At 41.7% G+C, this 27,199-nt stretch overlaps 1 protein-coding gene across 3 annotated transcripts in view; it reads left to right on the top strand.

Moving 5' to 3' along the window:
* Positions 1–27,199, top strand: part of arl15b (ADP-ribosylation factor-like 15b) — a 53,457-nt gene that overhangs the window by 17,736 nt on the left and 8,522 nt on the right. For 2 of the 3 annotated variants that reach the window (XM_058411630.1, XM_058411632.1), the window contains exon 4: positions 10,437–10,645. In XM_058411630.1, coding sequence (XP_058267613.1) covers positions 10,437–10,645 — 209 coding nt within the window. Of the gene's footprint in view, positions 1–1,342; positions 1,659–10,436; positions 10,649–27,199 lie in introns of those variants that run through there. The other variant, XM_058411631.1, reaches the window with a different exon arrangement.

The raw sequence follows: 27,199 nt of genomic DNA, 5'->3' as shown, positions 1-27,199 counted from the left end.
TTACATGATGATAACATTGTGATGATCTAAAACATTTCATCAGACTTGTAAATATAATCTGTTCTGTTGAATATAATTATTAATCAACACAGTAAAGAAAACATTCGCCTCAAATGAGACAGTTCAAATACTTTGAGACTTGGATTTCTGTATTATTGATAAGATTTACACATTTATCACTAACCCTGTGGAGGAAAAACTGTGAAACATCACTTTCTTTATTAACAGATAAAATGTTTTTATGCTCTAATAAATGACTAGCAATCCTAAAACTAACATCCAGAAACATTTAAGAACGTATAAATAACGTTACTTCACCCTTTTTTGTTTGTGTTAATATTATAAATAGTTGTGTTACTGTTGTGTATAATTAACAGTGATGTGAGTAAACACACAACAGCAGATGTGTGAAACATTACTAGTCAAGTTTTTTTAGTCTGGTGTAATGAATCAGAGCCACACACACATGCTGGAGTGAACTGGAAACAGAAATGTTTACCAGAGACAGCTGGTGGGACACGTCGCCCCAGAACGATGCCTGGTCATTTGTTCGGTGAGTCAGAGGTCACCTTTTGGTTGAACCTGAAGTGAAATACACCATAAGGGAAGTTTGTCATGATGTAAACACTCATGAACCCTGAATGATCTACACACATCCCAATTTTTTTAAGGACAAGATTTTCCTTTCATGTAGCAGAAGCGAGTGGTCCTTTCAGTCATCTGGTCAGGGTCATGGAGAAATTAAACACACAGTGTGATGTGAAGTAGTTGAGGCTCAGGGCTTTAATATCAGCAAATAAACAGCAGTGTAAATAAACACAGTAAACTTCTGACATTCACTACATTCCACCATGTCTGTGTTCTAATCCAAATGTCTCCAATTAAAAAAAGTAAAAACAAATCCCTTAAACCTTCATCAATAAACATCTCGGTCCAGAGCTTGTTTTATTGAATATAACTATTCAGACCCAGAAATTAGCCACGCTGCCATGTCGAGTCAGAAAACAGCAAACAGGCAGCTTTATAAATAATCCTGAAAGTCGCTCTGTGTCTTTTATTTTTCTTTCACATCATCACCAAAGCCTCCTGAGAGAGAAAAACATCATGTCTACATACAGCAACCTGATAGCCTGGGGATTAGTTGTTGTGTTAATAGTATTTAACTGATTATTTATGAACATGTTTGGCAGATCTCAACTGTTTTTTATTTGTTTGTTTGTTTTTTGGGTGAACTTTTACTTTGATATGTAAACACTGACATCTCTCTGAGGTTATTATACACTATATTGGCAAAAGTTTTGGGACACCCCTCCAAATCAATGAGTTCGGTTTTGTTTTCCAGGGTTTGATCTCAGCCCCTTAGTTCCAGTGAAAAAGGAACTCTTAATGCTTCAGCTTCATACCAAGACATTTTGGACAATTTCATGCTCTTTGTGGGAACAGTTTGGGGATGACCCCTTCCTGTTCCAACATGACTGCACACCAGTGACCAAAGCAAGGTCCATAAAGACATGGATGAGTGAGTTTGGTGTGGAGGAACTTGACTGTCCTGCACAAAGTCCTGACCTCAACCCCATAGAACACCTTTGGGATGAATTAGAGTGGAGACTGCCAGCCAGGCCTTCTCGTCATCACAACATCAAGAGGCGTAAACTCCAGTAAAGTTACAGATTTACTTCTGACCCTGGAGACTCTCTCCAAGGAGATATTTATTTTCATAGAAAACTTATCTGTACTGTAATTATATATTTTTTAATGTTGAATCTCCATCCTTGTGAATGAGCTGTTGCTATAGAAACAATAACGTATTAAATCGAGTGCATTAAATGCTGATGGAGCTACAATTATAGGCAAACAGAGTTGAAAATTCAACAGGACATGTCTGCATCAATTTTGCCGCGTTTTGTTTTCGAAAGCGTTTCCACATGTGAGAGATGAGTTAATCACTATGGCTGTGCAGAGTGACACCCCACCAAAAACATATGCTTATGTCTGGAACGCGAGCCCCACGTATCACATCACACTTTATCGAAGCAGGCAGCGTCGCGTCCTGCCGCTCTCTTTCTCTCCTCCTGCTGCGTTAACGCTTCACTCGATGTTCGGCGAGAATCCGGTGGTGTTTTCGGTGGAATGAGTGATGCCAGGAAGCGAGGGGAGGGTGAGACAGGAGGGGAGGGAAGGGAGGGGTTGGTGCTGGTGTATCAAAGCAGGCTAGCCGTCCGTGTGCGTTTCCCATCAGCCTCGTGACGACGACGTGAGATTCCAGAGGGTTTGACAGGCGAAGAAGCCCCACATGCTCGTGTTTAACGTCTCAAAAGCAGCCATCTGAAAACACTTAACTCACTTGCACTTTTTTTTACTCCCCTCCCGTTTCTGTTCCCTTGGATCCCCGGCCATGATTTAATGATTTCTGTGTCAATCGTGTGCGTATGGTTAATCACTCAAGATTACAACGTGTGAGGCGGTTCATGGTCGGTGATGTTTAGTCCCAAGGTCCTGGGTTTAAAATGAACCTTCTCTGTTCTCTTCGTGTTAAGGCGCAGCGACGTGCGTTTTCGTTCTGATTGAAAACGTTAATCAGAGAGCGATCGAGGACAAGGAAGATGATGATCCTCAGATGTCGATTCTCCAATTCCATCTTTTTTGTTTTAACTTGTAAAGAAACATCTCCAGAGCTAGACATTTATGATGATCTGTCTCTCTGGAACAGAAGCTCTGGATTAAATAGACAAGTGCTTGATTAAATATAATATACGATCACTCATAATCTTGGCTGGAACATTTATTATATATGAAACATGTCAGTGGTTTTACACTGTTTTTCATCCCCCCATAATCATTCTTTTTTTTAAATAAAAAATTTCACCACATTTTTGGCCAGAAGCCTGGAGCATGGAGGCATGGAGGTGCAGAACGGACAGAGCTTGTCACGAACTCATTCCGAGTGCTGTTTACGCTGGACCGAGGCGTGATGGAGAGCTCGGTTTGTGGTGTGACCAAAGGTCAGGAGAATATAGGGTGCTAAAACAATTCACTCTGCTGTTTTTTAGTAGCCGGCCAACATCATCTGAAACCGAGAAAGTGTGTGAGGTTTCAGCTTCATACACTGCCATCACAGAGCAATTGTCTCAGCATTGAATTTTCAGAAAAAGTAGACAGGAAGTGGAGGGATGGCGCTCAAATGAAATTGAGAACTGCCAACTTTGCGTTTTCAGATTAATCGGACCCTTAAACGTATTTGTGTTTTGTTTCGGACAGTTTTCTAAATTCATAAATTTAAATATAAAGCTTTAAAATGCAGCCAGGACACAGTGTGAGGGCTCTCATGCAAATTTTGAATAACTGAATTGAAAACAGACAAACGTCGCAAGTAAAGGAAAAGTAAAGTGCCTATAAAGACAAGATGGAGAAAAGTGTTGGAAACGGCTTTTCCAGTAAGAGATGACACGTGACACATTTCAGCGTTATATCTAGAGCCAGCTAAACATCTAGTGCACGGAGAAACAAGACCTTGATTCAATTAACATCAAATTTCAGCATGATCCTGACCAGGGTAAAGAGCTTACAGTGTAGATGAAAATATTAAATACATCGGATATTGTAGGATCTTTTTGACCAAATTACTTTTTTTTATCTCATCTTCAGGATTGTGACATGAACGTAGATGATGGAAGTAAAACACACAAGTTCATATTTTTTCCCAAAATGTTTCAAAACAAGTTGTTCGGTTGAAAAGCCAACAAGAAAAAAAAATCTCTCCAGGGTTTAATTTGTATTTCAGCATAAAAATCAACAGTAATCATTAGAACTCCCTCGTGTTCGACACTAATGACAACAACATAATCACCACGATACAAAAGCACAGTGATCCTGAGAGAGCTGTCTTTATGGGGTCGATTCCAGAGGGTACAACGGGGTTGAAAATGGAGATGAGAGCCTGAAATTTTTACCAGTCAGAAATCAAGCGCCTGTAGACCCGAGTGCTGTAGCTGGAAAGTCAGAAACTAAGAGAGCTGAACTGTAAATTTTTTGAGAATGAGCTAAAACTCTTGTGGCCAAATGGATGTTTTAAAGTGAAGTGAACATTTATTTTGTTTAGGAATGCCAGTGAGGGTTACAGTCAGCAAGGCAATATTACGGACCAAAGCTTCCATAAGGTTTACTCCTTGTTCTCAGAATCAGGAGCGCAAGAAGTTCTAAAGTTTAGACTGCAAACTTCAGATAGTTTAGTGGTCGCTCAGTGTATGAGTGTGTGTCGCTATGTTCTGCTGGGAAACTTCAGATCTTGGCATGTGGGTGTTACCTTGACACACATTGTTGTTCATGAGCGCCTCTTCATGGCAGAGGTTTTCTCCTCTGGCCTCTTTCAGCAGGATGATGCTCCCTGCCACACTGCATAAGTTGTTCAGGAATGGTTTGAGGAACAAGGTGTTGACTCGGCCTGGAAGTTTCCCAGATCTCAATCCGATCAAACCTCACAACTTGTTGGATCTGCTACTAACATCTTGGTGCCAGATACTGCAGCACAGGTATCTTGCAGCTGTTCCGACAGCACACGGGGGACCTTGGGCAGGTGGTTTTAGTGTTATGTCTGATATTCTCCAACTCTTTCAACTCTTGTGTATTCTCCATAGTTCCAGGGTTTGAGATATCGGTAACGATATCTCAGCAGTCAGGACAACTCTACAGTTATGTAAGCTTTAGCTTGAGGAATAGTTTAATTTCAGCGTATATTTAAAAGATTGTTCCTAGTCATTCTGTAGTCCTTGGAGATTATAAGTCTTATTAGGTTTTTCTGTTCTTGTAGCTATGTCCATCTAGCCTTGTTCAATTATGTAACCAATATGCCTGGGTTTTAGAACAGCGTCATGACTAGAAAATTCCATCTGAAAGATCTGACGTCTCTTACTTTGTCATCAGTTGTCTTTGGTCGCGGTGCCACTGAATCGTCTGGCCATGACATGAGCACATCAAGACCACCGGTCGTGACCAAAGAATTCTTTTCTGATGTGCCTTTTTTTTATTTGTGTAAAATTCATACAGCGTGAATCCGGAAGAATACTTGAGGACATGTAAAAAGGCTAAAAGGTCCATTTCAGTGCAGCTCCGTGTATGAAAACCAGATTGAAATGGCTGTGTGTTGTATGGAAACCAGATTGAAACAATTGTTATTTAGATTCTAAAAAAAAAAAAAAAAAAAATATATATATATATATTCCCCATAAAAAGTCTAATGGAAGGTTTAGGTTGCTCGAGGATCTGGGATGGTTGGATGGATACCAGGGTTTTTAAAAAATCGACAAAGAACAAAATAATCCAGAGACAAATGGGGTGACGGGAACAGAGAGGATGGAAAGGTGCTTCCTCTGAGGTAAGGAAGAGCTGCGGTGGTGATCGTGAGCTACAGTCCGAGATTAAGGAAGTTTAAATAAGATATAGGTTTGCGGTTAGAGATAAGGAGGAAACATAGGGTCATGGCTGCTCAGGGAGATGCTGATATGTATTTATATGATGTTGCTGAGCAGCTTGGAGGATAAGAGGTTTTTTTCTTTTGATGGATGATGACCTGTTTTTGGGCTTTTGGGTGCAGATAATTTAAAAAATGCCATAAAAGCCTGCGCTTACAGCTGCTCTATATTTATGCACATGGCTTTTGGACGTCGGAGAGCAGAAAGGAAAGGAGTCTAATCTTTAATATCAGACATCATGCCGTTAGCAGAGGACTGAATATCGGAATGCTGAAATGTAGACGCAGGGAAAGAAGAACAGAAGAGATAAGGGGGTTAGCATAACGTGAATCCGAGGACGAGGAGTGTGATGAGTCGTTCTACTTGATTCAAAAAACTGAACTCGGAATTTTCAAGCTGGAAAATTGGGTGAAAACATGGACATGTTTTGGTGTGTTGGACAATGTTGAACTGTGCGGTCAGTGGTTTCAAATTTTAACCCAGAAAATCTTCATTTAAAGACGGACCCTTCGTATGATGATGTCACAGTCGAGGAGATATTCCTAGCTCCGCCTCCTTTGTGGAAATTCTATGCAGCATTGAGAGTACCTTTTAGCTATACGAATAAAGCGTCATTCACTAAATAAGTAACATGCAGAGCAATGGAACAGAGTAATGTTAATGTTAAAAACCCATAAGTAGCAACGTGATGAGGGACATGTTCTAGAAGGAACTAGGATCATTTCAATTGGACGGTAAATTAATAGAAATGGAGAAATTAAACCAACCAATTTCAGAGAAATTAAATCAAACCTGTTCAAAAAGTGATGCGGCGAAAACAAACCGGTCGGGAAACTTTTGTGTAATAATTCTGCAGTTAAATACTTGCAGTGTTCTACAGGATTATTGGCACCGTTTTCTTCTAGTAAAATAATTTTTACGTTATTTTTTTATAATAATAATTCCTCTCAAGATCTTACCCCATTTATACACACCACTATGGAGTGTTATGAATAAATATAAACAAATGATTGTTCTTTACCAGAAAAACTCTTTATTTGTTCTTTTCCCTCATGTTATTGGCTTTAAGCGTGTTCTGTTTCCGTGGGGTTTAAATACCAGGTTCCAAAAATCTCTTTGTAATCCGAGAACATCCAGCACTTCAACACAGACAGATCAGGTAACAGATACTGTATAATAAATCTACACACAGACACTTGGAGGTTATTTACATGTTTCTTAACAAACCTAAACATCCTGACTCAAGTATTGCAGTAACGTTCTTGTGATATGATCGATGAATCTCCTCCTAGCGATCACCCATAGTGGCTCGTTCGAATTTCTTCGCTAGATTTGAGCAGGAATGCTCAGTTTTGATGAAACCTTCGTGGGAGTAGACGTAACATCGGCTCTGTGGTTAGTGAGCGCTTATGCAAGCTTTACCCGAGATTATGACCTCAGGCATGTAGGCATCATAAAGTCAGCGGTTATTTTTAGCTTTCCTGCGGCTTTAAACAGAAACTGGTAATGGAGCAATAAATGAGTTGCGCAAAAATGTAGAGGTTAGATTGTGGTGAGATGTTTCAATACACTGAGTCACAGGGTGAAGGATGTTGAAAGGCGAAAGCCATGACTCGATCTCACCGGCTCGGATGAATGGAATAGAGTAATCCAACAAATGCTGAATGGGATGACCAGAGCGGCCTTGGGGTAACGACTGGAACCGCACTTTGAGCTTCAGCCAAATTCAGCAGACCTGAAGATCTTGAGGGTATCAGTGAGGTGCAAAACCGTGAAAGAACACATTAGCAAGACTTGTGCTTGTAAAAAAAAAAAAAAAAAAAAAAAAAAATCAAGACATGATGGTTAACATCCACAGCGGGAACTGGGTCTAGACAGGGAAACATCTCTAAAGTCCGCATCATTAATTCTTTATCGGGGTCCAAACACAAGTTAAGACTGAAAAAACCTAAACTAATTCCAGACAGAAAACTTCAAGGATGTGGGATGTGGTAACTTAGTGGTCAAAGTGTTGGGCTACTGATTGGAAGGTTGTGAGTCCGAATCCCAGGTCCATCAAGCTGCCACTACTAGACCCTTGAGCAAGGCCCTTAACTCACTTGCTCACTTGTAAGATACAAATTGATTGTCTGTATTTCCACTTCCTTTAAATCAGACTGTAGATGTTAATGAATATACTTCAGATGTCCAGTGCAGCTTCTGTAACATGTCTGCTGTGATCGATCTCATATGTTTCTATACATGATTAACCTGACGGCGTTTCATGGAGCAAGGAATGACTCTTTTTAAAATGTTCATTTCCTGCTCTGATTAATGAAGTGAAAACGTGGTTCAAACCTTCAATGACAACCAGAATGTTTGAAAGATGAATGGAGGGAGAAGTATGCGTTTATTCTCTGCCTCAAATTCAAAACCAATGCCTCATCTGTTCTGAGTCAGAAGTGGCAACATGAAGCGCAAGTGAAAAACAAAACCACTTTGTATGCTCTCATAAATAAACCATAAACACTATCATTAATGGCTAAGCGTCCGCTTGGAATTGTCGCCGTTCTCTCGTTTCTTGCTTATTCGGAATTTCCGGAGCTGAACCTTTAGCAGATTTTAGTGACGTGGTCTTTAAATGAAACCCCCGATTCTTTGCGCTGTATGTTTTTCTTTGATCTCATGGAAATTTTCAATTATTATTTGCTAGAAAGTGAGTGTAGAACACTGGGAATATGTGGAAGTTTCCTAATTCTCTAGGCTCAACATGTGACTTTATGTATGGCAGCAACGTGACTGAGGACATTCACACACTTGCTTAATATCTGGAGGATTAAAGGTGATGTACCCTAGACGGCTCATCGGCACCAAAACCTTCCTGTTCCTCCGGTTTTCAAGTGGAACATAATGTAAAACTTTCTGCTGTCATCGTGATCATTGTCATGATCTCCAATCAAAACTCGGACCTTACATTTACTAACTCAGAACGCTGGTACGCTTTCTGTAGGTTTGGAGATGACTTGAAGTATAAAAGCCAGCTGTTGGTAGCTGTCAATAATGATCTAGAACAGGACGTAACATGATCATGTGATCTGAGGCGCTCTGTCAGTTTGGTGCTTCAGTAGAGGACACAATGTCACCTGCTGCTACACTGCCTCCACTTTTTATTGCTGGTATTGCACCATGTGGACCCAGCACAAGCTACATTCCACTTGACTGACCACAGGATCCATCTTGTGTAAGAGTACATGTCGTTAAAACCAGGTATAATTCTGCTTGTAGTGGAGAAGCAGTAGTTGACAAGTAGGTTCAACTACCAGAGAAGGAAAATAAACTCTAATTTCCAGGTGACTTTAGCGAAAAAAAAAGTTGCTACGTAACAATATTCTTTTGCAAATATTCCGGCCGTAATTCTGCTCTCCTGCTGTTAGTAACTCCTGGTTAATGACCAAACATGAGAACTTGAAGATGTCTGCAAGATTTTAGATCAATTTTAGATCTTGTATATAAAATGTTGTGCTTAACCTCGCTGACTTTCTTCCAGTCTGTAAGTGTTAATGCTCTTAGCTAGCTAACTGGCTTGCCATACATTATTTTATTATATTAGCACCGGTTTCTGCACTGGGCAGCACACTGCAGCATGTACTTGACCCCTGACCTGGCTAATAAATCTTAGGCCGCTTTGCTCGTGCTAGTCCTTTAGTGCTGTAACACACCTGAGTCGAGTTCATCATCCCATTATGAGCTTTCGGTCGGATCGGGGGAAAGACCGAACCGAGCGCGTCGTATATCAACACGGCTTTACGGATTCCTGCAGCTTTCCACCGAAAGCCTGTAGGAGCTGGTTTAAATCACGTCAGTGAGATCACGCAAAGCGATCCCAACTAGCATTCCTTCACTGCTTGCCACATTAAGAAGTTTGAAAAAGAATATATAAATATAAATGAAGTAAAATCAGAGATGGATCTGTGGAGCGTGAGGATGACTAGCACTGGTCTGGAGATGTTTTGTAGAGCTGTCACTCCACGTAAACGGAAAGAGCTGCAGCCGGTTTGTGATTAATACAGTTCATTATGTTCAGAAGGACGGGAGAGGTTGGAGGTGCTTCGGGCTTCGTTTCTTCACAGTTTTGGGTCCGGGGCACCCCCCCCCCAACCTCAGCCTCTCTAAACCGCCCCTTCTCCCCCCTTCGGCGACCCCCTCTAACCATCTAACCAAAGCCATGCTGTGTCTGTGCGTCTTGGTGGCCGCATTTTTGTACCCCTCTGAAATTGCTCGGTGCAAGAGAAACCATATGTGCACTGTAAAAGCGGGCGCATTTGAACTGTGCTGTAGACTGGCCATCAGAAGAAATCGTTTTAATACTCTCTCAGGGTCGGCTTTAAAGAAAACACGCTGCAGCGGCGAGAGCCTCTTCCTCTGGACCCAGCTCCCCCCGCACACAGGCCCCCTGAGCCGAGGCCGGAGCTGGAGCCGAAGCTGGCACGCCGGCTCGGAGTCATAAAAATACATAACGCAAGAGTCGGACTGAATATTGGGAAAGAGAAACGCAGGCGTTTTTTTTTTTTTTTTTTCCCCTTCTTCCCCTCCTCTCTCTTCTCAATATGTTCCAGCCACGTTAATGCCGCAGTTATGTCGAAATTCTCTCTGTGCTTTCCACCGCCGCTCAACTGCCAAGATGTTTTGTGTAACTTGTTAGCATTACACATGTTTTCAGGCTTTATTTTTAAATAAATATGGATCAGATGCTGTAAAATGTTGGATTACTGTAAGCAGAAAGTGCAGTTTAGGTTCTTTGGCCTCGGCTATGCGCGAAAGATTAACCCGTGCCACTGAATGTTGACTTACGTGATGAGGCTGTCGCGGCGCAAAATATGGAGAAAGAGAACTATATTTAAAGCGAGAGGCAGAGATGCAAATGGTTGATAAAGAATGAAGCAAACAACAAGAATTTTGTGTATAGATTCATGTGTGTGTGTTTTTCAGGAGCTGACTCCATTAAGAAGTACTGGAGCCGTTACTATCAGGGTTCTCAGGGTGTGGTGTTTGTGTTAGACAGTGCCTCATCTGACGAGGATCTGGAGACGGCGCGCACAGAGCTGCACTCGGCCCTGCAGCACCCGCAGCTCTGCACCCTGCCCTTCCTCATCCTCGCCAACCAACAGGACAAACCGGCCGCACGCTCCGTCCATGAGGTACACACATGCGCGCGCACACACACACAGCATGTGTGTGTGATTTATGGACACTTTGGGGATGTGACATCAAACATACACAAGTGGTAGATACTGTGAATCTGACAACACACACACAGATTTTATATGACTGGCTTGTATCTAATATATACAGGAAGTGAGTAACACTGGATGTCACACACACACAACACACACGCTGCGTATACATGCACAAAAGCTAAAGTGTGTGAATATGACCTCACACATGCTGCATACACACACAGATACATGGATGGTGACATAAAAAGAGAGACACACACATACAGATAGAAACAAAGATGCACAGAAGATCATGAGTTCAAATCCCAGCTCTTAAACACGCCCCTCTACCATCTCTGGGCCGAAGTGCTGCATGACCTCTGACACTGTGCTCTGACCCTGCTAAAGGAACAAGCCAGGAAAAGAAATTAACTGTACTATTCTCATGTGTGTCACCGTCTTTCATTCCCCTGCTATATATTTTCTAGAGAATACACCTTGAAAAGGCTTTAATTTATTATTAGCATTAGCCTGTGCTCTGGATAATAGCCCTGTGCCTTCGTCTTTAAACAATTAACTTGTTTGCAAACACTGACAGATGTCACAGGACCGGGGGATTCCCCACCATCCCTCCATCTACGAGTCTCTCTGCCTTTTTCACTATCTTACATCGTGGAAAAACAACGAAGCATTGTCTTGGAGCAATTACAGCCTGATTATCACGTTTCCCGTCCGTGCCGTAAGAATTTTATTTCTTTGTATTTCCATGTTCAAGTCGCAGCTGTCTTAATACGTGTCAGGTTTGATCAGGGATCCGGAACACGCAATGACACTCGAAACTAATTTTAAAATTGTTTTAGTACGAACGAACAGTTGGAATGTGTGGTATTTATCTCCTGTTGCAGATTTTAATATAACAGCCTCCTTTTTGGGATTACTCAAACCCCGTGTGTTTATTTCTGCATGTGTGTGTAGTTTGGATCATAGCTGAGTTGAGCAGCAGAAAGTAGGAGTGTTGAAGTGTAAGTGTGTACACATGCTTGCTCTCTTTCTCTCAATCTCCTACACACACACACACACACACACACACACACACACAAGCACATCTGTTTTCTGTGGTGGTGGTGAAATTGGCCTGCGGGCTGCAGGATACAAGCCAATACACCGAGCGCTAATTAACTAGCCATGAAGTGATCCTGAGTGAGCAGTAAATATCAGGCTTTGGAGAATAACACATCCCAGTTCACTCGTGGATGTCAGAGTGAGGCTCTGGCAGTTGGCTGCCCCTTTTCTCGCTCTCCACTGTAGATACTGATGCCCTTTTTTCTGTTTGAATCTAAGGACAGGGTTGAACTGAACGCCATCATTTAAATTTATGACAGGCCACGGATACAGTGTTACTCCGTATTGCGTAAAGTTTGAGTTTAATAAACAAAAAAAAAAGTCACTGGGACTGAAGGCCTTAGAGGACATGCTGTAGTCATTGGGAATGACAAGGCAGATGGACTACACCTCCTTTACTGTGACTAACGGGCACAGAGGCCACACCTCCTTTAACTGGACTGACGGGTGCAGAGGCTACACCTCCTTCACAGGAGCATAGTAGCTCAGTGGTTAAGATGCTCTATTGTAAGGTTGTGAGTTCAAAATCTAGGACCACAAAGCTGCAAGTTTGTTGCCACATTGTTGGTTACTTTTATGGCGTTTGGCAGACATCCTTATCCAGAGCAATATATATATCTCATTTGTACAACTGAGCATTTGATGGTTGAGGGCCTTGTTCAAGGGCCTAGCATTGGCAGCTTGGTCCTGGGTTTTTAGCTACCCCTTACCACACCTTCCCTCAGACTGACTGGAATGCAGACTACACTACCTTTACCCCCAACTGATTTGCACTTTGAACATCCCTCCATCACAGGGCCACATGGGCAGAAAGGCCATGTCTCTTTCCCTTCCACTGACGGGCACAAAGTTCACACCCCCTTCACTGGAACCGACAGGCACAAAGTCCACACCCCCTCAACTGGGACCGTCAGGCATAAAGTCCACACCCCCTTTAATGGTATCGATTGGTACAAAGGCTACACTCTTTTTCTGAGACTGATTGCTTCTAGGGTCACATGACCCTAGCTGTGATTGACAGATAAATAAGCCCCTGCTTTATCACAGAGACTGAACGTCTCCTCATGACCATGCCTCCCTCATCGTAAAGGGCAGAAAAGTTGCATTTAAGTTTTATTTGATACCGATTTAAATTTTTTTTTTTTCATATTCTGAATGTTGACATATCCATCACTTTGTTTAAAACTTCCCTAATCAAAACACCATATGTTTAGCATCTTCAGATGAAAACCTAGCAGTTTGATTGACAGGTCTCTGTTCCTTTGGTTTGAATTTACCCTGGCTAGGTGTTACCTACGTGAGACGGGCATCAGGGGAAAAAACACTTGCTGTTTTAGCAGATTTGTGGAACATATTCCTGAAACACAATCCTCCCTCAGTTTTTTTTCTCACCGGAGACCCCTCCAACCTCAGCCCCAACTCGCTCAAATATTTCATGTTTGAGATTCTCTCTCAGCAGGGAGTAGTATGGTATCAGATGGAGAGATCTCACACATTGCATGGCCACATCAGAAATGGCTCGGGGTTGTGGTCAGCGAGCCAGCACTACTCGATACTTAGAGATGGTAGATAGTGATGGATCGTGTGTCTGGCCCTGGGGACCATCTGATAGTGGTTTGATTCCGGCGTGCGATTCTAGCTTGAATTTTGGCCTGAGACGGACCTGCAGGACCACATTTTCTGAATTGGATGTCTCTCTTATTTTTTGTTTGCTTTTATTTTGAAGTGTTAACCTAAAGTTAGGGCATGCAAGTTACGCAAGGACAGAAAGGGGAGAGCTGTCAGAAGATCTCCTCCACTTTCCATATCTCAGAGTCAGTGTGGAAATGGAAACACATTGTTTTCATTACTTATTTTTTTTTTTTGAAAAATCAAGTCATGATTACGTTGGTTTCAGTTGGAATACAAGATACATTGTTTGTTGGAACCACACAGATCTGAGGAAATATGTGTGAAGAAGCATAACTTTGTATTATTCATTTTGTGTTCTGCTAATTTAGATAGACATGGGCCAGCAGCTCCTTGCCAGTTGTCTTTTACCAGAACAGCTTGGACTGACTAAATTTGATTGGACCATGCACTTATTACCACAGGTATAGATAAATTATTTCTGACGGATGATCATTAAAGTCAATTTTTGATTAAAAGTCATGTCCAAGTAGTCTTGTCATCCTATCGTCAATTATGGGAACATCTACTGAGCCACACATTTTATGTTTAAAGTGTTTGGATGGGAAATCATATGGGATGTCACATCACAGAATCGTTGCACAAGGTTACTGGGATCTTGAAAATCACAAAAAACTTATCTGCCCCTCTCACAAAACCTTGGCTTCTTGATATGTGGGATACATGGCTCTCTCCCAGAAACGAATGGGGTGCTGCCTTCATGTGAGGGGAGATATTTTGCCATTTTCTTGTGTCTGATAAAAAGGTGAACATGAATTTGACAAAAGAATAGAGTAAACAACTATGGTGTTACAGTCTCTGTACTGGTCTGTGGTGCTGAAACAATCTACATCCCAGTCCTCAGATATGGACACAGTCTGTGGGTGGTTACTGAAAGAACAAGGCCAAGGCAAGTACAGCCAGTGGACCTGAGATTTGCCAGATAGTTACTCAACAATCTGGGGGAACCTTAGAATTAAGCTTTTTAGTATTGAGAGAAGCTGGTTGAGTTGGTTTGGGCATTTTACAAAGGATGTCCTCAGTCTGTAAATATTTTTCAGGCACATCCTGTTGGATGAAAATATTCTGTCTCACAGTTGGCTTGGGAATGTCTAGGGATCTCCCAGGATGTGCTCGAATCTGTGGTCAGGGAAAGTGGAAAGAAGCTGAATGGAAAACAAGCAGACCTCTAAACCAACGGCACTGGCAGGGATGCCAACGAGTCTGGTCTTAAAAAATATATCTAAAACATAAAGATAAAATAAAAAACTATTTCAGACGAACTTAACCTTGTTTGGATCGTTTCCAAAATCAAGTCAGGTCATCTTCTAGTTACAGAGATAGCACTGATATATCCTACAAACATTCATCCATTCGTACTTGAGGTATCTCTCTAAAGAGAATCTCGGCTGGCCTCACAGACGGACGGCCGGACAGCATGTAAACATAGTGGCGTAAAGATTTTAACTCTGGTAGCCACGTCTGGTGGCAGCGAGACAAAATCTGCTGAACCCATCTGAGCTTGGCTTCGTTGGGTGTTATCTTTTTGCCTAGCAAGCTTGAGATTGATTTCTTCAAAAGCAAATGGTCTTTTAGGAAATGTAAGGAAATGTTTCTAGGAAATGAGCCAGCCTCTCTGTCCTGAAACTTTGTCCCAGCCTTCTATTTGTCCCTGCACCAAGTTGTCTCGATTGCCAGTCGGCACATTCAGTCTGGATGCTCTGTATGTAAGCCATCAGTCTGTGTGTGTGTGTGTGTGTGTGTGTGTGTCTGTGGTCATTCGACTGCGAGTCTGGCTGGCTGCTGAAGCTCACTATGGACAGGCTGAATTTACATGATCATCTTTTATTGGTGTCTGGAGGTCAGGAGAGGACAAGAGAATAGAAAAAGACCAGAGGCAGCAATTCTTTTATATTCGGAGAGGTCCTGGCCTTGGACCAAGTTTTATATCCTGGACAACAAAGACAGAAATCTTACATGACAAATGAATTTATATCATGATTATAATAATAGTGAATTCTTGAATCTGATTGGCCACCCATTCTAATACATACACAGGGACATTTATAGCTGTTATAATGAAAGTCAAAACAGGAACTAATTTAATTCACAAATAGTCCACCGTTAAATATAACTCTAAATGGATAAAAAGTCTAATGTTCTGGTGTTGTTGTGATGTTGCTGTCACGTAAGAGGAATAACTTAAAATCTCCTTTAACACATGACAGTTTTATATTTATTTTATTTTGTAAAAAGTTTAAATACAGGCATTGTTCATATTCCAGTTGGAAGAGATGAACCGGCTGAGCACACGAAGACCCCTATCCTGAAGCAGAAGAGACTGTACTGTTGAAATATGAATAGTGAAATGTTTTTCCTTCCCCTCGAGCATGACTTATCCAAAGTGATCCAGGAGTGATTAAGTAGAACTAGATTTATTCTCTCCCTGCAATCACACTCAGCTGATTATCCGTGGTGTTTTACGAGAGTTACGATATTACGCTGCTAGAACACTGGCAGGACAGAAAGTTTCGGTGTAGAGCTTCAGAAATTCAGAAATCATCTTCTGCAGGCTGTAACGTGCATGGTCTGGCAAACGATTTCGACTCTGATTAAATGCCACAGATAGCTGAGCAGAAGAAGCAACATCTTATGTTTGTTGTTACTGGAAGATTGAAGATTTGGAGTCTGGTGGAAAAGCTGAATTACAGCAGAGTTATTTTTAACCGTATGATAAACTGGTGCATCTATCTCTCTAATCAAATACGCCAAAATATTAGGATTATAGTGATTATGTGTATTTATATAACTTTGCTGATAAATTCTGGACTCTGATTGCTCAGGTGTTGGTTAATTTTCTTCAGCAGCAGCTCTGACAGAGCTGTAAATTTGTGTTTTTGCTGTAAATTTATATATATATATATATATATATATATATATATATATATATATATATATATATATAATGTGTATATGTATATATATATATTCAGTACAATTTAGATCCGAGTAAGACATCAGATTTCGAATGTCTAGTTTGTGTTTGCATTGTAAAGTGATTTTCTGATCACTCCTAAGGTTTGTTGTGTAAGCATTCCTGCAGAACTTCTCCCTCACTGTTGGTCAGTGTCTTCAGAGCTGGTGTGAAGATGTGAGCATGTGTGAACAATGTGGGATATTAGCAACGCCTTACCAGGGAACCGTTGCATTAAAAGTGAATAAAGCGACGCAATCTGGGCCTCGACAACCACATGAAAAATAACTTCTAATGGCTTCTCTCTGAAAAAAAGATCACCCACAGCCCAGGCTGAGTGTGCTCCAAGGGACGGCTTTAATTTCCAAGAGGCCTGCTGGGAGTTGTGGTTAGTCTATTAATATTCATGATGGAGCTGCAAATGTGTTTTTGTAGCTTTGCAACATTGAAGAGAATTGCTGTCCACATACAAGCTTCCAAATAAGGGAAGAAATGTTTTGCTGAATCAGGGACGGATGGATGGATGGATGGATGGATAGATAGACGGATAGATAGGTGAGTAGATGGCAGGATGATTGACTAGGTGGATGGATGGGTTATTAAACGGATAGATAGGTGGGTAGATGGCGGGATGATTGACTAGGTGGATAGATGAATAGACAAATAGATGTATGCAAAGATGGATGGATAGATAGATGGATGGGTGGATGTTGTGTATATATAGATGGTTGGAAAGACTGATATGTAAATAAACGGAATGATGAGTAGACAGATGCATAGTTGGCTAGATGGATGGATGATTGTATGGATGGATAGATAGATGGATGGATAGATGGTTGGACAGATGCATGGATGAATAGATTGGTGAATGGATGGATGGATGGATAGATGCAATCAGTAGAGGAGTCTAGGCTAGTTTGTTGGTCAGTATGATTACTGTGTGCTCTCAGTCATGGTGGTGGTTTTTTTTTTAAGTATGTGCACAAAAATGGTTTGTCTTGAGATGAAAAGAAAGAGAAGTTGCTCTGAAAACTGAATTTTTATGAAAAGTTCATGAAATCGTGCAGAATTTGAATTAATAAGAGTTTATAAACGCATCCAGGACTTTCACACAAAGCATTATTAGGACTAGAGTACGATTAAAGTGTGTGTGTGTGTGCATGATGGAATGGACGGAGATGCTGATAGCTGCCGTGTGAATTCAGTCCGAGTCTCCTCCTTCATCTTCAGCACTGGTGGTCAGACTGCACTCTGACGACCCAAACAACAGACTCGTTTGTTTTTTTCCCCTGGGGGCTCGGAATCCGCTCAGCCGACATTGGCATGGTTTCCTGCTGTGGGTGCCAAGGCCAGTGACTGATCAGCAGGATACGCACACTCTCACACACATTCACTCTCCACTGTCTGGGTGTCTGTCTGGCTCTGCAGCCTTTCTTCCATCTCTCATGACATTTGCTATGGAAGGGGGAAAAAAAAGATCAATGCCGCCTCTTTTCTTTTCACGCTCACTCTCTCAGGTTTCTTTAAGTGTACTAAATAACCGCTCTGGGTTATTTCCTGTTTCATTTGGAAACTTCAAAGTGGAGGTTGCTTAGCTGCTGTGTCGTTTCAACCACATGTTCACATGCCACACCAGCAGCGATATCATTTGTGTTGACCTTGCGCTCTGTGCTCCAAATTTTACCATTGGCATACGCTACGTAACACTTGTAAATAAAAATGCCAAATCAGTATCTGGAATGATTGACAGTTGTTGCATATCCTCCAAGAACGCCTGTCCCTTACCCACTTTTTAGTAGTCTTTAGGCTTGTTCTCTTGTAAAGACTAGAAAACTTTACATGCACGCTTTAGTACGCTGCACCTAGCATCATTTTCTTAACTTGCAAACAGCTTAACTAAACCAATCAAGGTTAGCTTTTGTCCTCCCAAAGTGTCTGTTAGTTAAAACCCTTCATGTGATTTGTTAAAGGATGACTTCAACACTTCTGAGATATCTCCTGAGATTGTCCTCTTCTAGGTTTAAATGTATTTCAACACCATGCTAAAGAAAAGTCTCTGGTCATGGATCCTTGATGTTTAGGCTCCCTCATGCCTAGGGGGTCTCGGTAACTAAGGATCCAGCAGCCAAAACTCTATACTGTGGACTCTGTCTCTGGGAATAATTTATCACCACCGTCTGCTCCTTTTTTGCCTTGTGGATGTTGGTGTTGGTGGTTTGCACCTTGATATCTTTAGGATTTTAATCCCTGCTTCCCACACCCACATATGCAGTCACAACCCTGTGACCTTGCTCCCCCCCTTGACTGATTGTGATTTAGAGCAATAATAAAATTACCACGTCTCTGGAAGTAGACAGGGCACCCACAACATCTGGCTCTAATAGAGTTATGAGTGATAGAGATAGATGCTCAACACAAACCAGTGAAGCCGCAGAGCAGGAGGTTCTGTGAAGCAGGGACAAACCTGTTTTCCTCTCTGGCTTGGGTTTACCAAAAGCTCTGGATTGTTTTCTTACAACTTTTGACAGTTTTCATGTTCGTATTCTTTTTGTGGGGGTAGCTGTCACGTGCTGCTAGCAATAAACGTATTCCTCAAATTTGTCTTGTAGGCCAGTGGTTGCTGAGGTTTTACGACACTGGGCAACTGCTTGTCAGGTTGTGCGTCCACATTGTGAGCAGTGGACGCCGATTTCTTCTCCTCTTCCTCTCCGTCCAGCAGGCTTTGTCTGAAGCAGCATAAAATTTTGAGAGACTCTGTAATTGTCAATAAAGTCCATTACACCACACAATGCAGCATAAACAGTTGTCCAATTTTGTTTTTGTTAGAATAGCTAAAACACGTAATGAGCTTTATGCAACTTTATATAACTTGTTGACCACATTGGACCCCAAATTGTTCAAGCATTCTGAGAAAATCCTGGAAAAACTGCTCATTGCCATCAGGCGCCATCTATTGAAGAATGTCTCTCAGGAAGTTGGAATTCTTCTCTCTCGCCTGTCGTGAAAGCTGCGTTTGAGACATGCAGACAAAGGCCATGTTGTGTTGTGAAGGAGGGTACACTGTGACAGGACTGTCTGTCTGGCCCAGAGAGAAAGCGAGCCGACCCAGACGCTATTGTGCGCCCGTGGCGGGCAGCCTGACTTGGCCATTCTGCGCCGAGTGAGAGAGGTCACCGCTCGAACCATGTGGATCGGCTCTGTCTGTGCAGTGGCTATGGTGCCCAGAACCACCCGCGTAGACACCAGGTGGACTTGCGGCCTAAAATAGTCACAGAAAGTAGGAAGTGAGGAAATCAATGGTGCATGAGTCTCAAGAGTCTTTGAAATGTGCTAAATTTAATAAAAGTTATTACTGATCTGTAGTCAGTTGCCAAGATGAAATCTCTGTAAAATCCAAACTCCTGCTGTCCTTAAAACAACTGGGAACTTTGGGAACGTTGGAATTTCTGACTCTGAGGTATCCACTTTCCTTTTTGCTAGCGCTTCTTTTGGGTTTGGTGTGAATCAAAACATTCTCAAGTAGCTTTTTAAAATGAAATAATTAGATTTGATACTGTGTTAATAGCCTTAGGGGACTGGTCTTGGATGGAAACGTGTTGAAATGTTGTCACATCTCGCAAGACTCAGAGCTTCCCGTATAGAATAAACTAAAAGTTGAACAAGAATTCAGATGGATTTTTATGAAATGCTGGAAGTGACAGCACAGCTCTAGTAGTAGTCTTCTCGCAGCTTGAAGCTTCCTGGTTTAATCCTGATCTTGGTATACAGTCAGTGTTCTCCCATTGTTTGCAGAGTTTCCTGCAACTTTCTACCTCCCACCTTCCAAAAACATTCTGCTAGGTTGATTAGCCATGGTAAATTGTCCCTGTGCGTGAACATATGTACCGTGTATTCTGACCTCACACCTGGCGTTCCCGAGATAAGCTCTGGACCACGCAGAACCGTAACCCTGTTTAACATACTTACAAAAAAATTTCAATGAACAGAAGGTCCTCAAGTATTAAGGGATTTTCAGACTTCATGATTAAATTCGCAACTAAAATTTGCCTGCTTGGACGGCTTGACATGCTACTATTTCTGCATGGTATTTCATGTCCAGAGGCATTTACTCTGGTCGCATTACTAGACCTACCAATCTTTATGCTTTTTCTATAGGATCAAGAGTGTTCTAGTGAGCTATCAGCTAAAAAACATGCCCCGATAATCCGCGGCAATCAAATCTGTTTTGAATCTGGAGACATTTGTGAAAGTGTTTTCAGCTCTGAGCCTGGAAACCCCACCCCCTTTCCCCCAATCTTGCATACTTTTAAGGCCTTTCAGGACTTGTAGGGAGTCATGGGGGTCTTGGGGGTTCTTCCCCAAGCTGCGGCCATAAAGTTGGAAACACACAGTTGTATAGAATGTCTTTATATGCTGTGTAGCTTAATAATTCTCCTTCACTGAAACTAAGAGTCTGTTCCAGCATGCGAATACACAAAGCCAGCTCCATGAAGACATGGGTTGCCAAGGTTTTAGTGGAAGAACTCGAGTGTCCTGCACAGAGCTTTGACCTGAACCACACTGGACACATTTGGCATGAGCTGAAACACCGACTTCAGTGCCTGATCTCACTAATGGTCTTGTAGGTGATTGAACATAAATTCCCACAGCCAAACCTAGGCTTTTTTTTTAATTATAACAGCAGAACAGAGATCTAATCTGTAATGTATTGTTCAAAAAGCACAAGCGTGATGATCAGGTGTCCACAAACGTTTGGCTCAGTAGAGTAGAGTAGATGGTGCACTGGAGAGAGCCTATTTAAAGCCAGTTGGCAGAACTGGTCACTTTTCAGATCATAAGCAGCTCCGCCTGCCATCTGTACATTAGCAGTTTCCTTCAGGAAGAAGTTGGAACCCAGGCTTGGATAAAGAAGTCCATGCTGTCACTTTCATTTACGTCTTAAATTTGGGTGTTTTTCCAGATGAGTGATAGTAACTGCTTCCTCCAGACATCATCCAAACTACTGGATTGCATGTCCCGTTTGAGTCTTCCCAGCTTCACTGCCCTATTACGCTGCTTAATTAGATATATTTCAACTAATTTGATTTGCATGTCTTGGGCACATGTCTAAACAGCCGGAGGTTGGACGTGTCTGCCTACGTGTGTGAAAACACGTCAGGTTATATCTTCGTGAGCGTGCGAGATGGAGTGCGAGACAAACCGGGTCAGTGTGTTAAGGAATTCTTTCCCAAAAAATGCCAATGTTGCAACAAATCTGTGCTATCCTCTAGGAGTCACATCACACCAAACTTGTGCCACCAGCTCGCATTCATCTCCATCAACATTAACAATTCTTTCTGAAGTGCGCACAGACGTTTTTAACCTCATGAACATTCCTGTAGGAGTGAAGTATGTGGCTCGAGGATCTGTTAAGCGTAGGAAAAGGTATGTGAAAATCCACTCCACTTTCCCCATAATGTGTTTTTAATGTTCTGGGACGAGGGCCTTGAATAACTGTCCGAATGAGTTATGAACACTCCAGACATCACTGTAACTCAAACACTTTCTTATGTAACTGCACACTATCACGCATCATGCTGGTACTACTTATCCCTGCTTTGTGGACGTTTTGTTTCATCCGTTATCAAAGAAGCTGGAAGTTCTAGGTAATCTTGATGTTGACTAGTGATAAAGTCTGATCATCCTGAAGACCGTTAGTGTTGTCCTGTAATAATGTATGTGTTTACAATTCATAACTCTCTATCTTCGTCCACATCCATAACCTACGTCTAGCACCGTTTTATTGCTTTTTATTTAACAGCACTTACAACAGGAAAAACCTTTTCATGTTATTTTGCAATATGACTGCTTTTATTAATTGAAAGCCAGTCCACATGTTAATCTGATACTCCGCTGGCCCCCTGAGCCAACTGTATTGCACTGAAAGCAGGAAATCAAGCTGACTTGAATAAAACTCTCTCTCTGGATCTGGTTTTTGTTATCTCTGACCTTTTGTTCGCCTGGATTCTATCTTAACTATATTTTTCAAAACTGTTAACAATTTCTTGACTATGAAAAATCACGCTGACATTTTTTTTCTCGTCGACTACAGCGATAAGTCGTACAGGATGTTCAAGCTTTGGAAAGCCAGTGATGCTGTTCGGTTTCTACAGAAAACGGTGATGTATAACCTGGAGGCGTATATATATTTCAATATGTGCATGTACACGGGTATATCAGGTTCTGAGAGATAAATCATGTACAGAACATAAACCGTGAAAACTGTGGAAGAAATAGACGCGTTATGGAAAGAATTCTGGTTTCTGAATGGTGAGCGGTTTATATTAATGCGCTGGTTCTAATACATTTATTGTTATTTATCATTATCATAACCTATAGTAACAGCCCACTGTCAGGTACTCTGGATGCTCTTCAGATGGGATCCTAAATGAAGTTTTTTCATTTTTCAAGGGATGAAAATAATATGCTGGTGAAAGAATGACTGTTTGTAGCTGCTATAACGTAAGTGATAACAGGATGTTTCCTGCATGTTCCACAACATTAAATGTAACTAAAAACGTATGATGTTCTTTATTAATAAATTAAATTGTATTATATGGTAAATTGCTGTGGTGTATGAGCATAGCTTCACATTTGGAAGCTGCTGTGTGAGGAAATCACATCAAGCTAGCAGGATTTTAGACATTATATGACACACACACCCCTATTAATATCATATTGATCCAAACTCCGCCCCTTTTTACATTAGCACCACCTTTAATTAGATCATTGTTGGCAAAGCAGAAATTGGACAGGGTGATTTTTTTTTTTTTACTGTTGCACTTGCCCCAAATGGAACCTAATGGAATATGCATTTCTTCATGGTTTCCATGTGGTTGTATTCTAACTGGGTTTTGGCTGCAGGAAATATTGTCTTAAAAAACAAGTATTTTAATATAGAGGCTTTAGAACCAGAGCTCCAACTGTTATGTCCTGCAGGGATATTAAAAAAACGTAGAGCATAAGTTCTCGGACTTCTCGGCAGCCTCCGATCAGGCTCTTAAACGTCCCAATGCAGATTGAGAGAGTCCTATGCCAGTGGTTAAGCAAGAGTTCCATGGACACATATGAGAAAGCATATAGTCACTCTGCTTGGCTAGCACATTTTTGTTTTGAAACATGAACACATCTTTGGCTAAAGCTCACGAGTTACTTCATTAGGAATGTTGCTCCTTGGAGAATTCCCCAACAACAGACCTTTCTGCAGCTCTCCATGAAATATTGTTCCATGTATGTAAATGAAGAACTCCAGGATTTGAGCAGTCGTGGACAGCTCTGCGGTTTGCTCAGAAACGAGTCTTAACACGCACTCGAGCCGCAGGAATGCAACTAGCCATGCCGCAAGCTATGTAGGATCTCTCGATCGCCAGCCTAGTGGTTTTGTTGAGTGATGTCTCAATGGCATTTTGAATGTGTATATATTTACAAGCCTAATACCAGTATTTTCATGAATACCAGCTCCAGTACTGATACTGAAATGAGTATTGATCCATAATTGACGTCACATCGATGGACATTTCCTGGTTTAAATAGCAGTCGTTAAAATGTCCGTACAGAAGCCAGGTACATAAGTTAGCTTGAAGGGAAAAAAAGGTTTGTCTTGGAGAAGACAATCTCTAATTAGAGATATTTTATTGCAGCTAGCAAAGAACACCTGGTGCTGAGTTTTATGATGTTTTATCATGATAATTATGAGAAAGTGTGGTAGTTCCTCCTGTTGAGTCTATTTGGTGAGCGCTCCATCCAGATCACTGTCATTTCTTGTTCATCAGCATGATGGTGTTTACTAGGATTACATCACACGGTAACAGCTGGTATCAGTTGCTGGTATCAGAGTGTATTTTTACGAGTAAATAAGCACAGCATCGGGTGGATACCTGATACCAGTAATGCTATTGATGCGTCCTTAGATTTGTTGAACTACAAGAATGACCGTGAAAGCCAATCATACTCGTGGTTCTGAACAGAACAACACCATCTTGTAGAGCAGAGCTTCCTGCTCTCACGCCACTGATTCAACTCATGGGGACTTGGTAATTAGCTCATGATTAGCTGATGAACTGATCTAGCCCAGTGATTCCCAACCCAGTCCTCGGGGCTCTTCAGCCAGTCCAAATGTTTGTTCCAGTCCAGCTCCCAAATCAACTGTGCCAGATATTCAGCGCTTAATTACCTGATTTAGGTGTTGAGAGCGAAAAAGTGTAATGAGACAAAAATGTGCAAGTCCTCTGGGTGTTTCTGCTGAGGAAACCATTGGTTAAGTGTAAGGTAATCCACTGGAATGTCAAGGCTGTCCAAGCTGGAGTTCCTGACATTAATTATCTTTAAAAAAAGCAGGACTACATGGTGCACATGGCTTGGAAAAATGGGGAAATTGAATGTATCTGTTATTGCTCCGTGTGTGCTGTGAGGTAACGAGCCAAATCAGTCATGAGCTATAATTTTGTTACATCTTGCAGGAGCAACAATATGAAAGGAAGAATACTTGGAGTGTGGGTGGGATGTCTGCATTTGCTACGGTTGCCTGATGGATTTCAGACGTTTTTGATCGTATCGAGGGGATGACGTGTACGCATGAGCTCGCCAGTGGGTCACCTGTCAGCACTCAGGGACACGTTTTGCCGTTCCGCTTGTTGATCTGTTTAGCCGTGGTGCGTTTGCATATGGAGTCTGTTAAGTGTTTCTTAAGTATGATCGAGTGGGTCGTCTAAATGTACATGGCAACGTGATTTAATGCCACCCCGAATCTGATGTCTTACCGCAGTGCCAGGGACTGGGACAAGCTCTCAAAACCGAAACCAGCATCGGTCAAGGCCATAATGGTTGATTTGCTTAAAGTTAACAAGAGGAAGTGTTGCATAGACAGAGATTACCTACAGGGTTTCCTGATTCTGCGGTTCATCGGGGATATGGGGGCGGCGGTGAAATCGCTAGCCCAGGCTCCCGGGACGAGCAGTGCTCACGTCCATGTTGTTGTAAATTTGTAGTTGCCCCATCATTCAAAACCCAGAGAAAGAAACAAAGCATTCTTTTTATTAACTTTAGGGAAAGAAAAGATTTCCTTTGGTGTAATGTTTAAGGTTTATTACACTTTGAGGTGATGTAACTAAACTTGTTCCAGATCTCCCCGTCTGCTACACTAAGGATCGATTTGCTGTCAGTAGAATGATTTTTACAATGCTGATTAATGAACGTGACCTGATGATGAACGATGGCTTTTTGAATCGGGAACACTCGGGTACCATGACGAAACAAAGCACAATAAACAAAGCACAAAGCTGTCATATAACTCTCCTAAAGTCACTTAGAGTTTCTAGTCTCCTACAGTCAAACAAGTAAATGCCAAGTAACGTCACCCGTTTTTCATTTCCTGGTCACTTTAAACCTCAGCTGCTAAAGACAGTTGGGTAGAAGCATCATGCTGTACATTTCATTATTCATTCAAGATGTAATCTTGTGCAATCTTTAATGCTAGCTTCTGGAAAAGTCAATGTTTAAAGTTTCTTTATGTTTGTGACATTTTGAAATTAGGTTAATCTAGGTTTGGGGTTAGGGTTAAGACTCACACCAGTTCCACTAATGCAGCATTTGTCACGGTCATCTCCAGGCTGCCACCAGAGCATCAGTTTGACATGTAATACTGCCAGTGATCATTCCAGCGTATGCCAGCGATCTCACTCCTCCAGTCTAAATGTTGGGTTCAGCAATATGAAATTTGCTTCAATATTGCTGCAGACGGTTTTTTTAGCCAGGTTAGCATTATTCGCTAAGTAGTATTGACGTGTCCCGGCTGTCTTAAGTTCCACCGTGTTGTCTGAATTTGATCCTGTTTCGCTGTGGAATTGAGCAGAGTGAAATACCAATTGGTTACATGCCATTCTTGAAGGACAAAAGTAGTAAATGCTGCCTCATCACATCTCGCTAGAGCCTCGCTTTATTTAATTTGCTGGAAACAAAATGGCTGGCTTGTACTTGTGACATCTTTCCTTCTTAGACAAGTGCAAATTCCAGTGCTCTAAGTACAGATCACTGTCTGAAGCATTAAAGTTTCAAAAATAATAAATGGTATTGAATTTTTAGTTCTCCTAAGCCTTATTAACTTTGACCTGAACTAACTCTAAAGCTGCTATTTCTCTGACAGATTGATCCACGCTCATGTAACTCCTAGTGCAATTTTTTGGCTTGCGCACCAGTTTGCGTCAAAGCCCATTTCAGCAAGACCTTGAGTCCATTCCCCAGACGTTAAGCAGCACATATTAGGCCATTTCTTTTGATACGTGAAGAGAATCATTGCCAGCGTCCGTGCCCTCTGTTACCCCGGCTGTCTCCAGACAGTTTATTATCAAGGTGGTGACGACAAGCTGACGTTTCACCGCTTCGGCGTTGGACGGGCTCGACATTCCGACTTCCCATCGCCTTCTTTTCCTTGTTGCGTTTCAGTTTTTACAAACTGTTGCACTCAGACAATAGACAAACACGCCTGTCCTTTCCAAGTCTTTTCAGGATTGTGTCCATTTGTAGCAATGAAATCTCACACACGGAAATCTTAATCAACATTCTTGGCATGATAGGGGCACTTTGCCTCAAAGGATGTTTTGTTTGATTATTCTTTTTCCTTCCCTAAAGGTCTCTCTCTCTCTCTCTCTCTCTCTGTTTCTCCCTTTTGGACGTTGTTTGTCCGTTGCCTGTCAGGACAGATGGGGTGTTTATGAGAAGGCGACACTGAAGTGATG

The sequence above is a fragment of the Hemibagrus wyckioides genome, linkage group LG16 (assembly GCF_019097595.1).
Source record: "Hemibagrus wyckioides isolate EC202008001 linkage group LG16, SWU_Hwy_1.0, whole genome shotgun sequence".
Classification (NCBI taxonomy): domain Eukaryota; kingdom Metazoa; phylum Chordata; class Actinopteri; order Siluriformes; family Bagridae; genus Hemibagrus; species Hemibagrus wyckioides.
Note: the sequence above shows the minus strand (reverse complement) of the source record. Positions and strands in the feature narration are given on the sequence as shown.